The sequence below is a fragment of the Sporothrix schenckii genome, assembly GCF_000961545.1.
Source record: "Sporothrix schenckii 1099-18 chromosome Unknown Cont46, whole genome shotgun sequence".
NCBI classification, from domain to species: Eukaryota; Fungi; Ascomycota; class Sordariomycetes; order Ophiostomatales; family Ophiostomataceae; genus Sporothrix; species Sporothrix schenckii.
This window is the reverse complement of record NW_015971147.1, coordinates 357491-382466: the sequence shown is the minus strand read 5'-3', so window position 1 is coordinate 382466 and position 24976 is coordinate 357491. Positions and strand designations below refer to the sequence as shown.

The following is a 24976-nucleotide window of genomic DNA, read 5'->3' as shown; positions in this document are numbered from 1 at the left end:
AGAAACGAGAGAAAGGTGCTGTCTGGTCAGGTTTATTGTACCGAACAATTAGCCCTCAGCGAGGACCTGGGACATGGACGTTTATAAAATCAACACGATGGAAATGGCACAGACAAATCTATGAAATGGAACACGGCAATGACAGATAATAGAAACAAGAGATGCATCCTTTGGACAATAGACAAAATGTGAACACAGCCTTTTTGGACTCCTTCCAGCCATCCCGTCGCCCCCCGTTACCGTTACCGTCTGCTTGCAGCTGCTTGTCGCCGCGCCTTACCGGGCCGCGTCGCTGTTGCCCGGCCGCGTCCCGGTTTGCCGCCGGCCTTCATCTTCCGGGCGTTGAACCCGCTCAGGTCACCCGACGACAGGGCATCACCTGACTTGGAGTGGCGCTTCTTGCCGCCAAAACCGTACTTTTCATTCTTCTTCTGGCGCTTGGCGTTGACACCGCCGCCCGCAGCTCCGCCACGAGCACCGCCCTTGGCGCCGCGGCCGGCGCCGGCGGACAGCTCCTTGTCAATGGCCACGTCAAAGGCGTCCGATTCGTGTGTGCTCGCTGTGCCAAATTCAGAGCGTTCTGTAGAAGTGGGTGGTGGCGGTGGTTAGCAACAGGGATGAACAAGGGCGTGGGTGAGCTCTCGTCGGCACCATTGGGGGCATTGGGCAACTCACTTCTCTTCAAACTCTTAATCTTCTCCAGCGTCTCCTTCTTCTCCTTGGCGCGCTCCTGCATCTTCTCGACCTGCACCTTCTTGCCAAACTTCTTCAGGTCGCGCTGCTTGCGGGCCTCGGCGGACGCCTTTTGCGCCGTCGCCGCCTCCACCAGCTTCGCCTTGACCTGTGCCATGTGGCCGTCGTCCTTGAGCATCTCGGCAAAGTAGTCGGTGGGGCGCGAGAAGGGAACGCCCTCCTTGCGCAGGCGGCGGCGGGCCTCCACGGCGGCCGCCAGACTCTGGGCGTACAGCGCCTGCTCGCGGACCTTGTCGTCGGACATGTCCATGGGCGTGCCGTCGGGGTGGCTGGTGGTGGGCACTGCAGACGTGACGCTCTGGTGCAGCTGGAAGGGGACGGAGGTGTCGGTGGGGGCGAACATGCGGATGCGGAGGAGGGAGGCGGTAAGGGCGGCGGTGTTGTTGATGGTCCGGCGCTGGCGGACAACGAGGCCGGCCCGCTCCTCCTCGTCGACGTCGGACCAGGCAAGCTCGTTTTCGTCGTCTTCTTCGTCGTCCTCTTCGTCCTTGTTGTCGTCGTCGGCGGCCGCCTTGGTCGTCTTGGTCTTCTTTGTCTTCGCGTCCTTGTCGGCCGTCTTCGGCCGTGCAATCTTTTCCTCCATCTCGACCTCGGAGTCGGAGTCGTCAGAGTCGTTCATGGCGGCAATAAAGTCAGCCTGCAAGCGAGGTGGTCAGCATTCTGTTTCGAGTACGGTTGCACTCTGTCCATGGGTTATCGCCATCTTGACTTACACCCAGCTCTTCGTCCTCCTCGTCCTCTTCGTCGCCGTCGCTCTCCGACGCTTCGTCGTCAATCAAAGCACCGCGCTCCTCGTCCTCCTCCTCGTCCTCCTCGTCTTCGTCATCCTCATCGTCCCCCTCCTCTTCACGATGAGCAACCTTCTTGGCCTTCTCCTTGAGGTGGGCCTTGTACTTCTTCTTTTCCTTGAGCTTCTTGAAGTCGGTGCCCTTCTCGGCAGCCAGCGCAACTCTGAGCTTGCTTCGTCCCATTATGTCGGTATGTGTGGTTGTGGTCGTGTGCGGGTGGGCGTTGTCGTGGAAGACTCAAAATAATCAATGCTCGACAAAAGTCCAATGCGCACCCCCATCTGCGTCGCTCTACGACCCAGCGAAAATGGCCCCGGCGAAATTTCAACTTTTTCTTTTTTTTGCCGTATCTTGATATGTGACATTGTGGAGACGGTCCTCACCGCTTTCGATAAGAAGCACGTGTCAAATGCAGTTTAACGTGATATATCACGTGCATTTTTTATACTGGCTCCTGCTGACAACGACAGCGGAAGCGGCCGTAACACTAAATAGAGTGGTCCATGTCCCACCAACGACGGGAGTTGACCCCCATGTTGTGACATTACTGTCGTATTCTGTACAGCATACGACATACAACATATGTCGTACAGCTGTCAGAAAATGCGCTCTCATCACCAACAGTATTGCTGAGTATGGGGGTCAACGTGGGTTGCCTATGTATTATCTGTTGGTCACAGTTCAAGGCAACATTGGGTGTCATTTTGTGAAACGACCTTGTAAACGGCGAATGCAAGGAAGACAACACGACGTGACGCGGAAGAGGATTGAATATACAAGGTACTACAGTGAGAATTGAAAAAAAAAAGAAGAAAAAAACATTGTGACGCAGGAAAACGATAGCAGAAATAAGGCGTTCCGTAAAGAAGACGCCAATGAAGACGATCTCTGTCGCTTCTCACATGATTTTACAGTTTTGACTTACGTGTAACGAGTTGGTTCTTGTGGCGTCTTGTTTCTGACCGCCGCGTGACCGATTCGAGGTGGCTTGTCTAACCAGAGCGCCGTGCTGTGGCCGGGTTGCTTCTGATTTCGTCATTGCTTTCTTTCGCAGTTCTCCCACGATCATCTCGGTCTTGTCGTTACATGGAAAACGACAAACGAAAGGGATATGTTCACCGTGTAGCGTGACCTTGTGTGGTGGTACATGTATGTAGAACGACTCATATTTTGCAGCCACTGACCGCCCTTACGACGCAATACCTTATTGTTTTGCACAGTGTTCGTGTTTATCTTGTCCAATTTTCTTAAGACGGCGGCAGAAGAGAGGGAAGCAGGCGTGAGGAGAAAACCAGGAGGCAATTCATACGAAGTAATAGATGCCAAAGACAGCGGAGCGAATGGGACGGATTTCGTAATGTGACTCGGTGCAAATTCACACCAACAATGTGCGTCGAGATTTTCCCCGCACGTCACAACCCCTGACTTTCCAAAGGGTCTTTTCGTTAGCTGTGAGTGTGGTTGAGTGGTCGTGTTAGTGCTAGTGGGTGGATGGTCTGGATGTTGTTTTCCGGGGACCCTAGTAAGTGGACTGATTTTGACCAAAAGAGACACAACAAAAGCATGAAATGAATAAAAACGGGACACAGATGAGAGACAAGCGATGCCAAATTTCGAAATGCATGAGACAAAGGACGATCTCGCTCGTCTACCTCGTAGTGATATGAGTGCAATATGGACGGGATTTGCTTGCATCTGGTGACCTGGACGGCTATCTTCATGCCAATTACTCGGACTTTTTACGGAGTATGATCACTTACACCATATTTTTAAGGTTGCTCATATGCTCAAAATTACCACAACACTTTGCGCAATTGACCAGAAAAAAGGACAAGACAAAACGACCAAAAACACTGGGGGACTTAGCAGCCCGGCAATTACACAAGCAAAAAGAGAGTCATTCATATCTAAACGTATATGATGTCGGCAAGGTCAACAAACGACTAGATAATGTTGATACTGGCATCACCAGACCCCGGCCTAGCCCCAACAAGGCGTAGGGCAGGACACGGAGCAAAGAATGGAGAAATAAGGACAGACACCGATGAACTACAGGTTATACGACATGCATGCAAACACAACCAGCCTTGGCTCATTTGAGAGGCGACTAAAGACAGGATGAAAGTCATGGGCTAGAGAAAACGTTGTCCGAAACGAGAGACTGTCCCAGGATCGCGTCACAAGTGCCGGGAAATGGAATCCAACACTCGGCACAAAGGCTCTAGTTTGTCGTTTGGCGACAGACGGCGTGGTCGTAGCGCAGATCGAAATCGAAATGCGGACCGACGACTGGAAGTGTGAGGTGCGCTCTGGAGAGCATCACGGTGATTCGAGGTGATGTCAAAATCAAATGTGAAGGAGATCAGAGATGAGAATGAACCAATGTTCTTCGGTCATAGCTGTCAACCGGAGAGGCCTTGAATACAACTCCAAAAGAATTAAGATGGTACTCAGGAGAAGACAATATGGAAGAAGGAAAAAAAGGGACAGGAAAAACAAAAGAGAGAGGAGAAAAAAAAATAAGAAAAGAAAACAAGCTTACCCAAACAAAACAGGTGTGAATTTACGCCGGTCGCCCCTTGTCGTCGATCCAACCACAACCTCCCAACTCCCATTGACCCCCAGAGCTACCCCCTACCTATTTGCCGTCTTTTTATTTTTATTTATGTCATATTGACTGTCCCCTGGGCTCAGTCTATATCAAGGTGCATCCACCCCCCTGTCCTTGACCCCTTCTGTTCTTTTGTTTTCTCCTTCTCTCTCCCATACTTCGGAGACGTGTTTTCTCATCTCGTTTTGTTTTCTTTATTGTCGTGATACCCAGATACCCCAACAACACATCTTTTGTTTTTCCTTTATCTTCTCGCCATGGCTGACACGCAGCCTGCCCAGACAGCCGTCGCTCACGAGGTGCCCGCTGCGGCTGCCACGGAGCACAGCTCGTCCGAGCACGAGGCCTCGGCGGCCGTGGGCCCGCACGACAACGAAAAGGCCGCCGTCGAGCGCGCGGAAGGCGGCGGTGCGGCCGGTACAACAGCGTCGCACAGCTACATTCCCGAAAACGACGAAGACTACGACGTCACCTTCAAGACGTGGATTGTCGTCTTTATTTTGTCGGCCAGCTACGGCATTTCCTTTTGGATCGTGCCGGCCATCAATTCGTGCGCGCCCACCGTCGCCACGCTGCTCGGCGACCCGACGGCGTACGCGTGGTACGTCTCGATCTACCTCATCACGATCACGATTGCGTTTATGATCTGCGGCGCCAACAGCGATTTGTTTGGCCGGCGCTGGTTCATCACCGGCGGCAACGTGCTGCTGTTTGTCGGCTTCATTGTCGGCGGCTCCGCCAAGAACAACACGGCCATGCTGGCGGCCATGGGCCTGATTGGGTTTGGCGCGGGCAACGCGCAGCTCGCCGCCTTTGCGCTGCCCGAGCTGCTGCCCAACAAGTGGCGCCACATTGCCATTGTCATTGCCGACCTGTTTGTGCTTTTTAGTGCTGTCGTGGGCCCCGTGGCCGGCCGCTTCGCCGTGGCCGTCAGCACGTCCGCCTGGCGCTGGCTGTTTTACGGCCCGGCCATTGCCGCCGCGCTCTCGTTCCTCGGCCTGTTTCTGTACTACTACCCGCCGGCCCACCCGCGCGGTCTGCCGTTCCGCCAGGCCGTGCGCGAGCTCGACTACGGCGGCGCCCTGCTGTTCACGGTGGCCGCCGTGCTGACGCTCGTCGGCATCAACTACTCGATCCAGCTGCCCTCGAGCGACCCCAAGGTCGTCGGCACGCTCGTGTCCGGCCTCGGCACGCTGCTCGTCTTTGCTCTGTACGAGACGTTTGTGCCCCTCAAGCAGCCGCTGACGCCCACGCGCGTCTTCACCAAGGGCCGGGGCCGCGACCTGACGGCGCCGTTTGTGGCCGCCTTTGTCGTCACCATGTTCTACTATGCCATCAACGTCATCTACCCGACCATGATCAACGTCTTCTTCACCGACGCCAACACGAGCTTCCGCTACCAGATCGTGCTGACGCTGCCGGCCAACCTCGGCCTGTGCTTCGGCGCCTTCCTGCTGTCTGTCCTCGGCACCCGCATCGGCCACTGGCGCTGGACGCTGACGGGCTCCGTGTTCATCATGGTCCTCTTTGGCGCCCTCATGGGGCTGGTGACGCCCGAGCGCAAGGGCCTCGCCATTGCCCTCGTATTCATCGAGCAGATCGGGTTCGGCTGGGCCCAGTATCTGTCGATTGCCTTTGTGCAGTTTGGCACCGACCAGGTCGAGCTCGGCATCGCCGGGGGTCTCGCCGGCGTGTCGCGCTTCGCCGGCGGCGCCGTCGCCATCACCGTCTTCTCGACCATCCTGTCCAACGTCACCACCAAGAACATGAAGGCGCTCGTCCCCGCCGCGGCCACGGCCGCCGGCCTGCCCGCGTCCTCGGTCGATGCCCTGCTGGCCGCCCTGCCGCTCGGCGCCACCGCCCTCGAGGCGGTTCCCGGCATCACCGACGCCATCATCGCCGCCGCCGGCAAGGCCTACCAGCAGGCGTATGTTGTGGGCGTGCGCACGACGGCGCTGTCGTCGCTGTCCTTTGGCATTGTCGCCATCATCGCCTGCATCTGCTGCAACGACATTGACAAGAAGATGAACAACAAGATTGAGATCTACCTCGAGAACGACGTCAACGCCGACAAGAACAAGTACCACTAGAGGTTTGAAAGGGAGAGTGAGGGGTGAGGCAATTGGGAGTGCTGTGAAAAGGGATGGATACGTTGTTGGAATGGGGACAGGAGGAGAGGGGATGTTGACAGGACAGTTCAAGATCACCACATCGATACCACGCACCTGATTTCTAGTACACACTGTACTCTGTATACGGACAACCGTTCATATACCGCATAATCCATCATGTTTAACGAGGATTAAATATTGTGACAATTTGTGTTTTACTCTACGATGGATGACGTGACGGTGGCAAGCAGCGTCTATCGCTCCTGCCTCCTGTCCGTCCTCCACCATCCTGGACCCACCGTGGATTTGTAGATGTGCAGGAAAGAGCGACTGACCCCAAATAATGAACACAAGAAAAGTAGCCAATGCCGGTCAGTAGACACACACGACAGACAGCGGACACGAACGGCCATCGGTGGGCGGACGGAGATGGTCCACACGGAGGCCGTCGCTGAGAAAGGTCTGCCAGTCGTTTTCCATGGCGATCCAGCAATGGCTACAGACTGCCAACGATGTGCCTGTAGTCCACTTTCGTCACATGATGTAGAGGACGGAGGACAACACCAATCGCACCTTCCGCAGGTCTCCCTTTGCCCAATCCGGGTAAAGCAATCCGAGCCACAGATGCTTTGAGCTTTGCAGGGAAAGAGCTGTCCCCCACACTGAGCATTGGGGTGGCTCGGGTGGGTGTGGTCCCTGTCTCCGCTCTTTCCACTTCCTGTGACCTTGACAGCGGCCAATCACAACTGTCTATCCGTGTTAGTCGATTCTCCACAGTAGGTCTTTTGGAGACGGCGCTCGAGAGTTGACATAACACCGTCGAATTCAGTTTCCACCAAGCTGCGATATGGTGACAGAGCGCCGTCCCCAATTCGTATACCGTCGGACTACGGCTGCCGAAGAAAGGCGAGTCAGCGATTGCTCCTAACACGAAAAACTACTCCAAGACAGCTCCATCGAGGTGCCGCTAGAGGGCATTGCTACCCCATACTTTTGATGCTTTGAAACTTGAGACGAATCTACTATTACGTGTTGGTGGTTCGTTTTGTCGAAGCTGTTGCAAGTGTTTCCCCTCTTCATATGGCCTCTTCTGCTGTTGGGAATAAGGCATGTGAAGTATGTTGTTCTTTTATATAACAGTCTCGACGGAAGCAGTTGACGACGAAACTTTTCGTCTTCTTTTTGCATTTGTATTTAATTGCTTTCTTCCCTCTCGCTTCCATATTCACCTTCCCCATACCCCATCACACTCCCAGCTACTACAATGGGTTTTACTACGCAAGACGACAAACTCTACCTCTTTGCCTTTGTGCACTTTTTGCCAGGCAAATACAACACAGTAGGTTCCTCATGCCCATGGATTTTCTTTGCAGAAAACAATTGCATAGACACACGGAAGAACAACCGCTGACTCTCCCAGTGGCAAGGCGCCTACGATGAACTCGCCAAGTACGTCTGGGCCGAAGAGCCCACCACCGAAACGTACTATTTCGGCATTCCCTGCGACTTTGCCGACGACGTCGAGAACACCCCGCTGATGTTTGCCTTTGAGGTCTACGACAAGCGCGACAGCCTCTACCACGTCCACTTTACCAGCCCGACCATGCAGACGAAGTTTATCCCCGTCGCCCTGCCCAACATGACCACCGGCTTCGACCTGCAGCACTACGCCCGCGTCGGCGGCTTTCTCGATCGGCCCGGCGACGGCCGCGCCTGTGGCTTCATGTACGACGTCAAGATCAAGTGCACGTCGGCCGAGGCGCGGGACCGCGTGGCGGCGCGGCTGACGGCGTTGGCGCCTGCCATTGAGGCGGCGGCGCCGACGCAGGACGGCGGCATCCTGACGTGGGTCGCGTTTGCGAGCCAGGACGTCGACACGGACGCGCGGCTGCTGATGCGGTTCCGGGACAAGGCGGCGTTCCATGCGTACACGAAACTGCCGGCGGTGCTGGACTTTTGGGCGGCCGGCAAGGAGGAGGACGTGGACAAGATGGAGCAGCGGGGGTACGTGGAGAACGGCAAGGGATGGCTGCGCCGTTGAGTGGCGGTGGCGGATCTTGTTGATGGCCGTATTGCCGTATTGATAGAGAGAGACTTTGAAAATGAAACGGTAGAGTCACTTCGAGCAGCCACAATGAATCACATGCAAGTCAAGACAGGTTTGAAAAATCACATCGTATTGAGTATTAAAAAAAGGTTCGTTCAAAGAACCCACGACCATGTCGAGTCGTGGGCCTGTATTTTACTATAGGACAGGGTGCTCTGTCGAGAAGAAAATTAGGAGCAAGAATAAGAAAAAAGGAAACATATAGGCAAGGTCCGTCCGCACCGGCAAGCTGTCCACCCTTTGCGAACAAATTTCCCCGTTCCCGCCACCCTTTCCCTCCCGTTTCCATCCCAAGATCCCGATTATTGATTATCCAAGGACAAGAGCATAAATAGAGACCAGATATGAAAATGAAAAGATAAGAGAAATGGGAACAAAAAGCATGATGCAGACAGCCCGTTGGTCTGGAGAGAAGACAAAAACAATGAATGGCGAATGCTTCTCCGTCCATTCTTGCACCGTTTCTCCATCAGAAGATTAAGAAGTATATTGAAAGAGGTTTTGGGGACTGTACTCTTTCCAGACTCTTTTGAGTTGTTTCGAAAGGGAGTGTTTTTTTTTATCGGGAGCCGAAAAACAAGTGGTTTTTTTTTTCTTTTTTCTTTTTCTTTTTTTGTTGTTGTCGGGTCGTTGTAGCATCATGTTGTCTCGTCCGGAGAGCGATCTCAGAGGGAAGCCCTCAAAGACTGTTGACAATCAGCTCTCTCTCAGAGGCGGAGACAAGAACCATGCACATCGCCGCTTTTCTGTTCCATTTCGGGGAACAAGAAAGAACCGGCGATTTACATGATGGTGCAGGAGCCCCCGGTGACGTAGCCAACCTGGGTAGACTGAGTAGCGGTCTGGGCGTCCATTTTGATTCTGTGGTGGATTTGGTTTTTAAAAAAAAACAAAGAAAAGTTTGTATAGAAAATGTAGAAGTGAAGATTGGAAGCGATGATTGTGGATGAAGAGAAGAGAAGGGGAAAATTATGAGATGAAGACGAGTGAGAAGGGGACTATATATATGCGAAATCGACGGTCAAATTGGTTGAGAAGGAGTCGACAGACAGAGACAGAGAGAAACAGAGAGACACGGTAGAGAAGACTGTGAAGTCATCAAGGCAGCGTATGGTCGGGCGGTCAAACGCAGGGGAGTGGTGGAGTTGTGACGTTGGTGTGTTGTTTCTCAGCGAGTCGACATCGAGCAGATGTCTGAAAGAAGCTTGTCAAAGGCAGAGAGAACACGCACTGAAAGAAGCATGTTTGAAGAAGACGGAAGAATAAAGAAAGTAGGAGGATATCACGCTAGAGGACGCAGATGACCATCCAACATGTCGCGAGGGAGTCTGAACATGGAGGCAAAAGCAGCAGAAAAGAAAGGAAACTCAACGAAACGACAAGAGAAAGAAGCATGTTCAGGCTTGCCTCTGGCGGGAGAGGAACAATATCAATAGAATGGAGGGGCGGAGACATAAGACGCACGGCTAGGAGTGCAAGAGGACAATAGCAAGGGCCTTCAGGGAGACCGAAGGGGTCAAAACGGGATGGCGGACATTGCCATCTATCTGGATTCGTGGACGTGGACTGCATCAGGTTACGGTAGCCCGAAAGAGAAAGGAGGGTGACCCTGTCAATGCAAGTTGTTCATTTTACAAGGTTGAAAGAAAGGAGTACTATCAAGGTGAGTGGAGAGGAGAGAGGAGAGAGAAATGTAGATGGTGTGGGTGGATATGGAGTGGATCTGATGGTCGACAATCATAGCAAGAATCGTCGACTTCAAAGAGATGTTGACCTTACGAGAGCATGCTCCTAGATTTGACTGACTCGAACAATCGTCGGATAAGCCACTTTGGTGCGTTGCAAAACGTTGTCTTGTTGGTTGCCGCATGAGTGTTCGTGGTCGGCAACGCCCACCGACACCCGATTCCATGTCCTGCCTCGTTCTGCACCAATATGCCGGGGGAACGTACGACGAGCCTTTTGTTCTGTCCCTGTTCTAGAAGCATATGTTGGCTGTATTTTTTTGTTTTGTTTGTCTCGTTGGCGAAGTCTGCCTTGTCCTGGTTGATATTGTCCTGTTGCTAGCGTTGGTATTGTTCTCACCTCGGTCAAAGACGTGGACATTACAGAAGACGCCGGCCACGTTCTAGACTGGAAGCTCGGGACCGAGGAGAGACGAGAGATCAGCTGTTCACAGAGAAGACATTCATACTATTGCTGCCTGTCAGTTTTCGTAGAGAAATGCACGATGGTGACTTTTGTTTTCGTTTCTCGTTTTCTCGTTTTCTCTCTTTTTTTTTTGAATTGTTACTTTGTTAATTAACATTTTGATTCGTCCTCGACTCTGGGCTAAACCAGGAACAAGGGCAGGCGAGTAAAGCAAGAGAAATTTACTGCAACTGCTCTGCTTTCTGCTGAATGGACATTTTCGTTCGCCCATCGTCGATGCCAACCTCGCTTGACGTCGTTTGTCGACATTTGCGAGGCTGTTGGTGGACGAGGCTGGCATCAAAGAGCCCTTTGCTTGCTAGCGCCGGCAGCCTTGCTATTGTTCCGCTTTTAGCGTTGCGATTGTTCTACCCCGACCATGTCTCAGCGCCCACGTTTCCGGACTTATACTGTAGCGTTATATTCGGTACAGTGGATTTCGCTTAACAGTGCTCTCAATTGGTGCATCTCGTCGTCATTACCACAACACTCGAGCGACACAATCACCTCCAGAATCCAATGGAAGTGCATCTTGTTGTGGTATTTTCTTCACTTTCTTCTCTCCATTTCCTCCTCTTTGAACCAACTCGATCCGACATCTTTCTGCCGTCGTTGTGTTGGCTGCACTTCGGAAGCCATTTATTTGTTGCTGTTGTCGATGTTTGTGAGGCGACATCAAGACGCCCTGCATCCTTGACGCAAAGCTGGCCGCCAGTACTGCGCATGCACCTCAGTTCATTTACATCTGTACAACCTACATTTTCCGTTTTCGGTTTCAGCCGGGGTCATTCTGTTTTCTCGCCAACGACGTAGCCTCGAAATATCCAAACATCTATTCCCAGTAGTTTGAGACGCCCATATCCCTCTTCTTGTCATCCTGCTTCTCAACTTGTCGTCGCTTGCCATCGACCTTGCTTCTTATCTATTCTTCGCCTGCTCAACGCGCCATCTCCCCTAAAACCGCGTAAAAGGCAGCCACTTGCCGCGCAGCTTAATGTTCACCCACGCCACGCCGTCCCCGTCCACCTCCTTGTCCACCGTCGTGCTGAACGCAATCGCACTCATGATGCCGTCCCCAAACTTTTCGTTAATAACCGCCTTGTACGCGTAGCCGTAGTTTTGCACAATCTCGTAGAGCCGGTAGATCAACGGCTCGACAGGCGGCATCGGGCCCGCGCGGCCGCGGTCGGGGAAGACGCCGCCGATCTGGGAGAGGAGGGTCGCCTGGTCCAGTCCCAGCAGAGGCGCCAATTTGGCGACGTCCTCCTCGGACGCGGTGGCTTGTCCGTAGAAGATGGCGGCGACGGCGACCTCGCTGCGGCCCAGGGCTTCGGCGATGGCGGCAAACGTGAGGCCGCGCTCGGTCTTGGCGGCGAAGAGGGACTGGGCGTGCGAAGGGAGGCGAGAGACGATGGAGTCCTAGATGGCCGTGCGGCCAAACTTGTTAGCAATGCTTTTCTTTAAGTGTGTTTCCTTTCCAGTTCGACATACATCAAGTGACGCGAGCTTGGGCTGGTCCGGCATGTTGGCGGTTGGTGGATGTGGAGTTGTCTATGGGTCGTAAATATCGAGCAAAGCTGCTTTTGTTCAGTTCTTAGTCTTTATATTGTTTTAATATTGTCTCGATATTGTGATATGCTCTTGGTGTTTCGTTGTCCTGAGATGTTTCTGGCAAGTTAACTTGTGACAAAACCCCGCTGCCAAAAGGACAAGGGAGACGGATATATGGATAGATACAATGGCCAAGCACGGCAAGAGCGATGCGACATCTCGATGGGTCTTCTCCAAAGCGTGGCAATGCGCTGACCCCGCAATCTGGAGATAGGGTGATAACTATGAGCTACGATTCATATTCTTTATTACGTACTAAAACAAATGGAAATAATGGGCATCATGATATTCACTTTTGGCAAAGGAAAACAAAAAAAATCCAAGAAAAGACAAACAGAATGAAATGCAAGTAAAAACAGAAATGCCTCGAAAGTCTGTAGAAATGGCCAGAATACGCTCGCCAGTCGCTCTTTCCCTGTACCACACGGACAGCTCCTTCCTCGAGCTCTCGTGGCTCGGACATAAACCGGCATCTGTTAGCCCTCAATCTCCCCTCTTCCCAAGCAGCTTCCACTTTTGCTCCTCTTTTCCGCCAAGAGTCGACGAATGTAGCCAATTTATGGACAAGGCGATACTCTGTATTCTCGACATTGGACCCATTGCATCGTCGTGCAACCCAGCCGCGAGGCCGCCCAGATGTCGTCTACGCGTAACGAATCCACTCTTTCGCTGACAAGGGTAGTCCACTATGTGATGTGCACTCAACGGCCATGCTGACAGGCTCCGCCATCGCACCATGAGGCCGCGTACGTGTGCCTGTAAGTGATTTCATAGTCAAGACTGAGGCAAGTAGTAGACGAGAAGTGAGGTTATTAGAGTTGGAAGATTGACGAGCTTTGTACGGACAACAAACTAGATACAGTCCGGACAAGAAAAAAACATGAAAACGGGCCAGGACAAGGCAGATACTGAAGGGGAGGGAGGCGAGGTACAAGAGCGTGCTGTGAAATGGTGCAACTTCTGGGACGTGGATGCAAGCCAAGCTCTTCTGTCGACTTTTATTTTTCGCAACGCAGCCAAGTGAAGCAGGACATGCGGATGTTTGTCTCTTATTGGGAGACGCTCATGCTTGATCGTGGTTCGATGGCAGTGTAAAGCCAGAAATGGAGTGTTTTAGTGGCTCGCGCCTGCTCTGTTGAGACCCACTCCTCGTGTTAGTGGATATTCCCTGTAGAAAGGAGCCTAGAAAGATGCCCAAACAGCTGCTAAAGACTTAGTCTAAAGGCTGAAAATGGAGGTGTTTAGGTCGAACGTATCTTACACTGTCGGAACAATCTGCTTATCGATAACAACTTCCAAAAAAAAATACGATAAGCTTTTTCTGCAGTAAGAACCATCTTACAACAACGCATTCGAGCCTATACACAACGTCGCGACATCGTACAACCAGAACCCACACCAAGATCTTTTCGGTTCTCTTCTGAGTCTGAACGGTACTATTCGGCGACCCCGCGACCACGTAACCACGGGGCGCCTTCGTTGCGCGCCCATTCACGATCGATTGTCGATTTCCTTTTCTTCTGTCCTATCCAACCCTCCTCCAAGCCTTCCACAATGCCTCACAAACACACTCGGCGGGACCAAGATGCCTCTATGTAAGAATATACCATTAGCAGCCACCTCCATGTCACTTCCACCCGCTGACCCGCTGACCCGCTGACCCGCTTGCTCCGTACAGCTACGACCTCCCCCCAGACCGCATCGCCCGGCCACTGCCTACAAAACCAGCCAAGACCGAGTCGGCCAAGACGAGCACAACCAAGTCGAGCAAGGCCAAAGGAGGCAAGGGTGCCACCGCAACAAGTGCCGCCGCAAGACGGAAACGCGAGGCCAACAAGGACAGCATCAGCGCCAGTACCAAGGCCAGCCATGACACACCGCGCGCCTTCCGCCGGCTCATGTCCCTGACAGGCGGCAAGCGCGTTCGACAGGGCCTGGACACGGGTGTCGTGGAGACGAAGAAGCAGAAGAAGCAGCGGTTAGCAAAAGAGCGGGCAGCAGCAGCAGCGGCAGCGGCGACGACGGCCGGGGGTGACGATGAAGAGGCTGGCGCGCCCACAACGCAGGCGGCAGGAGCAGCAGCTGCAGCTCCTCCTCATTCTACCTCTGCCTCTGCTTCAGATGCTGCGCCCACCGAAGCCCTCACAATCCGCCCTGGCGAGCGCCTGTCCGAGTTTGCCTCCCGCGTCGACGCGGCCCTGCCCCTCGCCGGTCTCGTCAAATCGTCTACGCCCGGCGGCGCCGGCGGCAAGGACCCGCTCGGCATCGCCAAGACGTACCGCACCAAGCAGGAGCGCAAGCTGCACAAGCTGTACGACCAGTGGCGCCTGGACGACGCGCGCATCAAGGAGCGCGAGGCCGAGGCCCGCGAAGAGGCCGAAGAGCGCGAGGCCGAGCTCGACGAGACGCTGGGCGTTAAGTGGCGCCTCGACTTCCAGCAGGGCCTGGCGACCAAGCAGGGCGGCGGCGCCAACGGCAAGAAAAAGAAGAAGCAACTACAAACGCTGGGCGGCAGTGCCAACAACTACGGCGCGGCCGACGACGACGACGTCTGGGCCGCGTTCAACCGCAAAAAGGCCGCCGCTACCCAGAGCACCGTGCGCGCTGGCGTCCACGGCACCGTCGCCGCGCCGCCGGAGCTGACCAAGATTGACAGCAGCAAGTTCAAGTTTGCGCAGCAGAAAAAGGCAGGCGGCGGGCAAGGCAGTGCCGAGGTGGCGGCGGCGGTGGCCCGGCTGAAGGTCGGCACGTCGGCCAAGAAGGGCGTCAACCGGCGACTGGGTGCCGTGGCCGCGGGCCGTGTCACGAAACCCGGCGAGCGGGCCCGAGGCAAGGGCACGCGGGTCCTCCCAACGTGAGGATACAGCGAGAGCCGAGAGCAAGTAGCAACCGTGAATAAAGCGGTAATACAATCATTGGTGCGGTCTAGAGCATCAACCAAAAGCAACCGAATCCCTTCTCATCGTGACCACGTGACTGCGACTCGTCATTGCAACTACGTCCCATGCCAGACACATACGTAGACAAGACAACAATTGGCTGTGACAGCGTAGATCTCATGCGAGCCCAAGACGATGCAGTAGGTTGCTGTGTTCCATCTTTCCGTGCTCTGCGCTACCTGGACAAGGGTAGAGAACACAGCTGTCGGCATTGCCTTTGGGCTTTGAGCTGTGGCGAACTTAAAAAGTGGAGCCACTTTAATTCTGGCATTTGCCCCAGTGCAAAACACGCTGCGCGCGCAAGACTACACGCGTTCGAGCCCCGCCCTGTGCAATTTTTTGGAGCTCCATTTACACTTTTTTGCCTTTTATTGCTGCTTATCATCAACGACATCCACAGCACATCAGCATCCATCAGCTACCTCGGACGTTCATTTCATTTAAAGTTCACTGTCACCTTATTCTCTTACGCAGTAGCTCATCACCGCCCCAGATGTGGCCACGCGCAACGCAGCCATGGCCAGAGGACTCGACGAGCTGATCGATTGGCTCGTCGCCGAGACGGCCTATTGCGGCGAGACAGGTGCGTATTGCGGTCCACGTCGCCTGTTGCACAGAATGTATACTGACACCGGCCAGGCTTCCGCGTGGCGGACTTTGTGACGGCGGTGAGCCGGTTTAATGGTCGCTCCCAGCCCAAGACAGAAGTCGTGGACGGTGACAGTGGCGGCGGCAGCCATACACCAACCGCGGCGTCGACAGACGTGTTTGTCGACATGCCACTGGCCCGCAAAACCTGGGACTGGCTGGTCGAGCGGCCCGAGATCCTGGTAGGCCGCAACGGCGACCGGGGCCACCTGTCGTTGGACGATGCCCTCGCCCTTCCCGAGCCGCAGCCGCCCGTGGCAGACGACCCAGTTGACCCGGCGATGGAGGACGCCGAGGACAACAAGATTGCCGTGGCCGCAGCATCACTCGCAACCCCGGCAAAAGATGGAAAGCGGAAACGAAACCGCAAGAGTGCGGGTGACCGGTCCTCCGCGTCTGCAGCCGCTGCAAATGAGGACCCGAGCACACGGCCACGCTTGTACGCCACGGAAAAGACCATTTGGTACACGCTGACCGGCCACGACGTCGACTACAAGAAAGTGCCCATGCTCGAGTGGCAGTGCCTGCAGGGCATCGCGTCGGCCCGCACCAAGGGCATCCTGCAGGCCGACCTGCGCGACAACGTCGGCCAGGACAAGCGCTCTGTCCCGAAACGCACGGATTTCTTGGCCGCCAAGGGCTACGCCGTCAAGCGCACCACCATTGCCCGCGGCTACCGCACCAGCATGCTGTGGCTGACCGAGTTTGCGCCTGTCGAGCTCGACTCTGGCGCACCGGAACCGGCGACAGCAGCAGCAACGGCCGCAGCAACGGCCGCAGCAACGACCGCAGACGACGACGCCACCCCGGCCCTCTTGTCGTCCAAGGATCTCGCCAGCAGCGGCATCGACTTCTCGCCCGAGTTTCTCACCAAGGACCTCGCGCCCGTGCCCTGGCGCAACCGCTGGATCGGCGACGCCATTGAATTTGCCTCCTTTGGCCAGACCATCCTGGCCATTGTCAAGGCCTGGGGCGTCATCCGCGTCGTCGACCTCAAGGTCAAGCTGGGCATTGTCGGCCTGCGCTGGCAGATGCGCACGCTGGCCCGCGCCTCGCGCGAGTTTGTCGCCTCCGGCATCCTCAAGTACGTCGCCGCCATGCGCCCGGACGAGCGCCAACTGTTCAAGGACTGCATCAAGTTTGAGCGCGACCCGACCCCCGGCGAGTGGGCCGTCTACCTGGCCGCCGGCCGCCGGCGCGCCCCCATCACCGAGCTGCGCGCCAAGCGTAAGAAGGAGCTTGGCCGGCTGTCGTATGCGGGCGGCGACCACCAGAGCGAGCTGGAGCTGGACAGCATGGCGGCGCTCGAGGAGGACGAGGAGGACGGCGACGGCGACGGCGATGACGATGCTGCGGCCGGGACGAGCGTCATGGGGAGCCGTGTCGCCGGCCGCTCGACACCTGCCTGGGCGCTCGACGTGCCCCTGGCCAACCTGATTTACGACACCGTCGACCGCGCCGGCATCGACGGCATCACGTCGCCCGAGATCTGCCGCGCCACCCTGGGCCCGTCGTTTGCCCGCTACGTGTTTTCGCTCGTCACCGCCATGGCGCGCCCGGGCAGCCAGCCCGACCACCTCCGCCAGTTCCAGCTGCACTGCGAGCCCGCCCGCGTCGGCAAGAACAAGGCCTACCTCTTCCGCACCCTCGAGAACGCCAAGCTGGCCGAGCGCATCAGCCACGGCGAGTCCCTCGAGGCCATTGAGCAAGAAACGGCGGCAGCGTCGGCCGCGACACGCGCCGACGCCGCCACGTTCTGGGCGCTGCGCGACGCCGGCACGCTGTTCGATCGGCCGGCCGAAGAGCTGCGCCGTCTCTACGGATTCGCGCCGCTGCCGCCGCCCATGACGGCCCAAGAGCTGGCCGAGCAGGAGGCCAGGTGCACCGCGCTGCATGTACGCAAGAGGGCCGGCCGGCCCAAGAAGAATACACCCCGCGGCAGGGACAGAGGAAGAGGAGACCATGGTTCGCCCCGAGTTGGTGCAGATCACAGCGTCGACGCAGGCACGCCACCGCCCAAACCCAGGCGAGGACGGCCGCCCAAGGTCAGAGAGGTGGAGCCGGAAGAGCCCGACGAGCCCAACGAGCCCGATGAAACTGAAGACGCCGATACAGAAATGGTCGAAGCTGAAGCCATCGTGGAGAACGGCGACGCCACTGATGTGCAGCCTGTTGCCGCCCCTGTGACACCAAAGAGGCGTGGGCGTCCACCCAAGGTCAAGCCAGCCGAGGCCGCCGCTGAAGCCGAAGACACTGGCAAGGAAGACAAAGAACTGGAGGAGGCTGCCGACTCTGCGAAAACGACATCATCACCACCAAAGCGCAAGCGCGGACGGCCACCAAAGAAGAGGTTTCCTGTTACGGAAGAACAGTCTCCAGTCGCGGCAAGCGCGGCCGACAAGGAAGACGACGAGGCCGAGGTGTACAGAAACGGAAGGTCTGACCGGGAAGATGAGGGTCCGGATGTCCGGCGTACACAAAGTGTCCAAAACGGGCAGGGACGACCAGAGGCGGGCACCCTCGTGCCGGTTGCCTGCCATTACAACGGCAAACCGGGTCACCTCACCTTCGACAACGACAACAAGACGCTCACGTTTGCCTTTGCCACCCCCCGTCGCGGCCGCCGCCCAGCGAACTCAAAAGAGCCCATCACCATTGCAACCGACAACTTGGTTGGCGATCCGGTCATCCGCAGGGCACCCGGTGGCGATGGCCAAGCCATTGTTTTGGAAGCACGCGAGGTCCGTGACGGCGACGAAGCTCACAACGATGGCGATACAGGCCGGCAGAAAGGCAAATCCGACACAACGTGGCCCTTTGTCTTCATACTGGATGACGAGAATGACGACAACGGCAAGCTCGCCGCAGTCCTGCGTGATGCTCTAATCGCTCTGCGATCTCCGAATCAGCCAAAGCAGCCTCAGAATCAACAGTCCCATCAAGAAGAAGAAGACGACGACGAAGTTGGCGAGACCACAGCTATACAACAAGACGGCCACGGCGACGTCGTGCCAACACCAAATCGTGGTCGCCTACGCGGTAAGAAGAACAAGAAGCAGGGACGGCCAGCAGCAGAGACCAAGGACTTTGTCTGCGAGACGTGCTCTGGCGTCTGGAAGAACTTGCTGGGTCTGCAGTACCACCAGACGAAGGCGCGGACCGCTTGCAACCCCAACTACGTGCCCATCTCGACCGAAGAAAGGGAGGCCAAGAAGAGGCAGCAGAAGGAGGAGCGCGATGCAGAAAGACGGCTGGCAGAGCAGAGGGACAACGAAAACGACAACGACAACGACAACGGAACAGGGCTGGCCAGAGGCCGTACCGTCCGCGGCCGTGCGCTTCGCGAACGAAAGCAGCCTGCTGGCGCCTTCCGGGAAACCTCGCCTCTGTCGTCAGCGTCGACCCGGTCCCACTCGCCGGCGCTCTCCGTCGCGTCCGAGTCGGCCACGTCGTCTGTGTCGCCCAAGAAAGAAGGCCGCCAGTCGATCAAGGTGCACGGCAACCGCCGTCGACCGTACCGACTGCACGACTCGGACAGCAGCGACGACGAACCAGCCGATCGGCCCCGCGGCATTGTCAGCGCGGCCCACGTGTGGCTGGGTTTGACAGACGAGTCGCCGCCACGGGTCGTGGACGTCGATATGGATGCCGGCCCTTTGAACGTGCCCGATACACTGCCGGACACCACACCGCCATCCAAGCCGCTAGCTACACTGTCCGCTCAGGTGGTCATGGAAGACACCCCGATGGAGGACGCCGTCGGAGCGAGTGACGAGCTGGCTGCAACCGGCCGGAAGAGCAACACGCCGCCACTCGTGGACAAGGCCGCTCTGCAACAGCCGACGGCTCGTACAGAGGAGCCACAACGTCCTCCTGCCCCTGCAGGTCGCGCGCACGTCGACATGGAGGGCATCGGCTCGCTTGGCAAAACAGGGCCTGCAGGCTTTACGATGCCGCCGCTGCCCAAGAATGGCACGAAGCTGACGCCGTCCTCCTTGCGCTCACACATTGTCGCGGCGATCATACAGTATCTGGTCGACTACTACGGCGGCATCTTTCCGGGCGACCGTTCTCTGTGGTACGCTGTGTTTTGTGTCTACACCCGCAGGTTCCCGGGCGAAGACCCGCCGACGCTGCCGGTTGTCAAGGCTGCGGTCAAAAAGCTCGAAATGGCAAAGGGCGTCGAAGAGCACACGTTTGGATTCCGCGACGCCAGGGGCCAGTTCATCTACTGTCGCCTCCTGGCACGCCCCGGCACGGACCTTTTCGGCTCGACCACAGCCAGCAAATTTAAAGCGCGCATCCAAGCCATCTTCCCGCAGACATATGTGCCGGACGACTTTGCACCCACGGAGAAGGACCTGGCCATTTTGAAGATTCTCGACAAGGAAGCCGGGCGGAACGTGAGAGGCCGACGCGCGCTGCAGCCCGAGATCGAAGTCCTCAGCGCGCCCTTCTACGACCAGCCGCAAGCGGCCAGACCGACGGCGCACTCTGTCCGTCTTGTTGGCTACGGCGACGAGGACGGCGATCCGTCGCAGCAAAGAACGCCCAACGGGAAGCGGAAAGCAACGCTCACGGCGGGCGACATCATTGGCAGCCCCGCGGCCGAGCAGACGCCCAAGCGTCGCAAAACGAAATCCACTGGCACGGGCCCGGCCCCGGAGCATACCCTATTTAAGGCACTGGGCAATCTCTACGGCGGCGAAGGGCAGGAGCACGACGACGAAGCCGACATCGACCCAGCGCTTCGCACGGTCCGGCCAGACCAAACCAGCAACGGTACGGGCACTGTCATTGGCACTGGCAAAGGAAGCACTACGGCACGCCCTTTTGTCAACACGGGCAACCCGGGCCTTGACAGCCTTCCAGCATCGTTCTTTTTGTCGGCAGACGACATGCCCATGCCCCGGAACCGAAGCAAGACCAAGCCTGCTACGGCTAGGACCGACGGCTCAGACGGCTTCACGACGTTTGTCCACTTCTTGCCGCCTAACACCCAGCTCGACGATGGCCACGACGCAGAAGAAGGGTTTGCCTACAACGCCGTGGGCCGGCACATTGCAAGCCAGGCAACCCGACTGCCGCCACCGCGTGCGTACAAGTTCGCTACCAAGACGCAACGGCTCTACGACCTGCGCAGAACATCTCCGGGGGCCTGGCCCATCTTGTCAGAGACGTCCTTTGAGCGCCAGAGCGACGCCAGCTTCACCATGGACGGATTCATGCCGACAAAAAAGGCCTTGGTGCGCGCCAATCTGCCCCGGACCGCCGCCGAATGCGCGTCCATGCTGCGTGCCAACCAAAAGCTGCCCGCGTTCAGCGACACGCCCGAAGGCATATTTTACCGCGACCTCGAGTACTGCCGAAGCTGGGAGATGTCACAGGCCGGAAGCGATCTTCTGCGCAATTCCAGTGTGGCGCCCCGCTACGTGTTCCTCAACCTGGCCTTCCCAGGACCGCACTCGACCGCGGACGATGCCTCGGCGACTGCAGCGGGTACACAGAGTACACCGGACGCCAACCCTCACCCCTACGCGCAGCCACCCTTGCGATGGGTGCCCAAGAACCTGTACAGTGTCAATACGATCCCATACGGCATGCTGGATGCGGACGACACGGCGGCGAACTACCTGGCACCGACCACACCAGCCCAGCGTAAGAAATGGGCACGCAGCAGCAGCGAACTGGCGGCGCTGCGGGAGAAGCAGACCCAGCAGGCCAAGTACGTCATGAGCTCGCGGCGCGAGCTCACGGCTTACCCCCAGAAGCCGGCCGACTATGTCCACCACCATCCCATAGCGTCGTCTGAGACGGGCGGCGTGGACTGGACGGCCAACGACACGCTTGTGGCCGCGTTTGTTGTGGTCCGGACGCTTCTGGGGGGCTTGGGGCAGGCCATTGACTGGGGCCTCATGATGCGGCTGTTCCCGGATAAGAGACTCTCGGCGCTGCGCAATTTCTGGAAGAACACGCGCCGCGAGCGCCTGCCGTACATTGACAAGTTTACCGAGCGGTTCCAGCAGGCCTATATTGACGCCTACGAGCAACAGGCCGTCCCGTCGCTCGACTACGACAACGTCCTGGCCTATGACTGGGGCCGGGTCGTGGGCTGGGCGCTCCGCCTGATGCGCCACGACACGAAGACGCTGCCGGCCACGCGAGACGCGCTGGAAGCGAGCCACGCGCTGATCGACCTGCCTCCGTCGCGCGTGGCCGGCTGGCGGGAAGACTTCTTCCACGTTTCGCGCTCTGTCTGGAACCGGCTGCACGACACGGCGTCCGAGGCGGCGGCAACGGCCCTTGACAAGCCGCCGCCCACCACGCCGGCCGAGGCAGTGCATGCGGGCGCCATTGACGACTTGAGGTACATGGTGGCCCGCTCGTGGATCCGGGCGCTCTGCGGCACGCCCCATGCACGCTATCAGCCCTCGAGCATCAAGCGCAGGCTGCTCACGCTGGGCAGCCTGGGGGCCACGGCCATCGGCAACGGCAGCGCTGGCGTGCTCGACGAGACGGCCACGAACGCCCTGCTGCAGACGGTGATTTCGAACCTGACCACCGACCGCATCCTGCGGCGCACCAAGTCGATGATGGCTCTGGGCGGCCGCATGTACACGCTGACGGAAGCCTACGAGAATGCGCTCGACAAGGCGGCCGTGGAGGACAAGTTCCGGCAGGCGTTTGCGTTCAAGGCCGAACTGGACGCGTGCTTTCGCCGCGCAAGGGATGCGGCGGCAAGGGATGCGGCGTACGAGATCCCGGTCGACACCAACGACGACGGCATGGTCATGGCGCTCATGAACCTGCAAGCGCACGGCCGTGTCGCCGTGGAGGCGATTGACGCGCCTGACATTCCCTTTGGCTTTGAGACGGGCAACTACGAGTCGCGCAAGTTCCCCAAACACTACCAGCGGTTCCGCACGCGCATCGTGCCGACGGACACGTACGTCTTTAACGACGATGCCGACCTGGCCGCCATGCTGCAGCACGTGGCGACGTCTGTGACGACGGATGGTGGTGGTGGTGATAGTAGTGATGGTGGTGATGGCGGTGGCCATGCAGACGGCGAGACCAATCGTCGGGTTCCACCGCCCCCTCGGATGGGCGCCCACAAGGAGATGCCCATCTGGCGCGACTTCTTTGGCGTTCTGGACCGCGCATGGTTTGCCCGGCTGGCGGGCGCCGTGGTGTTTGTGCTGGCCACCCGCGGCGCGATGCCCATTGGGCAGACGGCAGCACACCTGCGGCCGGTCATTGAGCCGTTTGAAGTGCAGATGCTAACGGACTGGGCGGCCGCAGCGGGCATTCTCCACGGCGGCCGTCGTGATGACCAGACGACGACATCGACAACGACAACGACAACCACTGCCGCGTCTGTGGACACAGTCGACAGCCCACCCAACAGCCATGCCGTGTCCGAATGGTGGTGGCTGCTGGTGGGCCAGATGCATGTCGCGGCGGATGGGCCCGTCCCAGACGGCGGCGTCGACAACGGCCAGTTGGGCGATGGAGACGGAGATGGCGGGGACGCGTCTTTGGCCGACATTGTCGAAGACGGTGAGGGCGAAGAGGAGGACGAAGGAGATGGCGACGACGGCGACGACGCGTAATGCAGACAGGGTGCTGCCTTGGTGGTGTTGTACTATTGGTATCAGTTTTTGGGTTCAGTCTTGGTGTCTGTCGCCTCTGTTCTATTTGTGCATTGTTCGGGCGTTTTTGTTCTTTACGTTGCGCCAATCGTCTTTGGTATTGATGCCTTGGAGGTTGATGGTCAAGCAAGTATTTGATTTTGATTCGCGGGTCTTGTACATTATATGCATCCTTGTACACCATACCTACGGCGCTTTTCGCTTTTCGCTTTTCGCTTCTCGCTTCTCGCTACTCGCTACTCGCTACTCCTCAAACCGGGACCTGTACATCTTTGAGAATGTCGCGCCGCGGACGGCCGCTTGCTCACGCCGTGCGCGTGTCCAGAGCCGGCAGGCCTCCTCCGGCGCCGGGGGCCACGGCGCGGCGAACACGTCATTGCCGATCATGCCGACCAGCTCGGGCGGCAGGCCCCGCGCGGCCCAGTCGATGCGATCCCAGCCCGCGACTGCCCACCACGCACGCTGTTGCGGGGGCACGTTGCGCGTCGACACGACGCGGTAGTGCGGGTCGACGAGGTGCAGCTTGAGGAAGCGCCGACGGCCCGGCCGCGTCGGGTCCCGGAGGGCGAGCGGGCGGACGCGGTGCTGCACGGCGTTGGGCCACACAACCAGGCGGCCGTCGGGCTCGACCACCGTGCCCAGCTCCTGCACAGGCGGTGCGCGGGCCGAGAAGTCCGGTGCCACCTGCCCGTGCGCGGGCTCTGGAACGACACCGTACACGTCGGCCAGTGGCCAGGACGAATGGTACGGCGCGCCGGCCCACGTGTCGAGGCTGTAGATGGGCGGTTCGATGTCGGCCTCCACGCGGATGTCCAGGCCCGCCGCGTCGGCTGTCACGTTGTCGCTCGCAAAGTAGACGACGGCCGTTGCGACAATGTGGTCGTTGAGTGTGCCCGTGAGCGTCCACGGGTCCCGCGGCGGAACGTGCCCGGGCACAGCTCCAGACTCCCAATTTCGACGACCACCTGAATGCCCTGCGCCTGGAACGTGTCTGCCAGCGAGACTGTGTAGTATTTGTGGTCGGCCAGATCGACCCGCTCCTCCTCCGGCGGCGGGACCACGGGCACGCTGGCGTGGCCGGCCTTCCACTGCTCGTACGTAAACGCCACGCCCGGCTCTGGATGCTCCCACGCCGCGATGTAGCCGTGCTTCTGTTTCATGGCGTGCGACAGCGTGTGCCGGACCTGCAGGTTGGGCTCGTACCACGGCGTCCGCGCGGCCAGGGGGTTCTCGGGCTCGCGGAGGTACGCCAGCACCTGGGCGCGGGCGGCCTGATACTCTGGTGTGCCTTTGTCTGCCGCCGTATCCACGGCCGCGAGGCCCGCCGCCCATGCCGGCCGCGGCGGCGACCACGTGACGCCAAACGTGCGGATGCGTGGCGGGTCGCGGCCTTGAAAGTGCCACGGGTGGGGTCCCTTGCTGCGTAGCATGAGCACCTCGTTCCACGCCGGGATGGCGGCCGCGATGCAGGCGCCAATGTCCCGGTACAGCGCGTGGTGGCGGACGGGGTGCAGGTTGTTGATGTACGACGTGATGCGGACGCCGAGCGGCCTATCTGCGTGTCCG

At 57.9% G+C, this 24976-nt stretch overlaps 6 protein-coding genes across 6 annotated transcripts; 4 read left to right on the top strand and 2 right to left on the bottom strand.

Moving 5' to 3' along the window:
* Positions 1–242: 242 nt before the first annotated feature.
* Positions 243–1724, bottom strand: SPSK_00126 (rRNA-processing protein EBP2; the record flags this gene model as incomplete). The annotated part of the gene is made up of 3 exons (XM_016727106.1): positions 243–580; positions 676–1390; positions 1467–1724. 3 exons carry the CDS (start codon positions 1722–1724, stop codon positions 243–245), a joined length of 1311 nt encoding a protein of 436 aa, XP_016586440.1.
* Positions 1725–4409: 2685 nt separating this feature from the next.
* SPSK_00105 (uncharacterized protein) lies at positions 4410–6242 on the top strand (the record flags this gene model as incomplete). Its single annotated transcript, XM_016727085.1, has 1 exon — positions 4410–6242. One exon carries the CDS (start codon positions 4410–4412, stop codon positions 6240–6242), a length of 1833 nt encoding a protein of 610 aa, XP_016586439.1.
* Positions 6243–7527: 1285 nt separating this feature from the next.
* SPSK_00166 (uncharacterized protein) lies at positions 7528–8304 on the top strand (the record flags this gene model as incomplete). Its single annotated transcript, XM_016727146.1, has 2 exons — positions 7528–7602; positions 7684–8304. The coding sequence occupies 2 exons, from the start codon at positions 7528–7530 to the stop codon at positions 8302–8304; spliced, it is 696 nt and encodes a 231-aa protein (XP_016586438.1).
* Positions 8305–11514: 3210 nt separating this feature from the next.
* Positions 11515–12084, bottom strand: SPSK_00180 (cyanate lyase; the record flags this gene model as incomplete). Its single annotated transcript, XM_016727160.1, has 2 exons — positions 11515–11979; positions 12052–12084. 2 exons carry the CDS (start codon positions 12082–12084, stop codon positions 11515–11517), a joined length of 498 nt encoding a protein of 165 aa, XP_016586437.1.
* A 1641-nt stretch (positions 12085–13725) lies between these two features.
* On the top strand, positions 13726–15029 carry SPSK_00136 (uncharacterized protein; the record flags this gene model as incomplete). Its single annotated transcript, XM_016727116.1, has 2 exons — positions 13726–13766; positions 13850–15029. 2 exons carry the CDS (start codon positions 13726–13728, stop codon positions 15027–15029), a joined length of 1221 nt encoding a protein of 406 aa, XP_016586436.1.
* A 597-nt stretch (positions 15030–15626) lies between these two features.
* SPSK_00068 (uncharacterized protein) lies at positions 15627–23371 on the top strand (the record flags this gene model as incomplete). The annotated part of the gene is made up of 2 exons (XM_016727048.1): positions 15627–15693; positions 15750–23371. 2 exons carry the CDS (start codon positions 15627–15629, stop codon positions 23369–23371), a joined length of 7689 nt encoding a protein of 2562 aa, XP_016586435.1.
* Positions 23372–24976: the final 1605 nt, after the last annotated feature.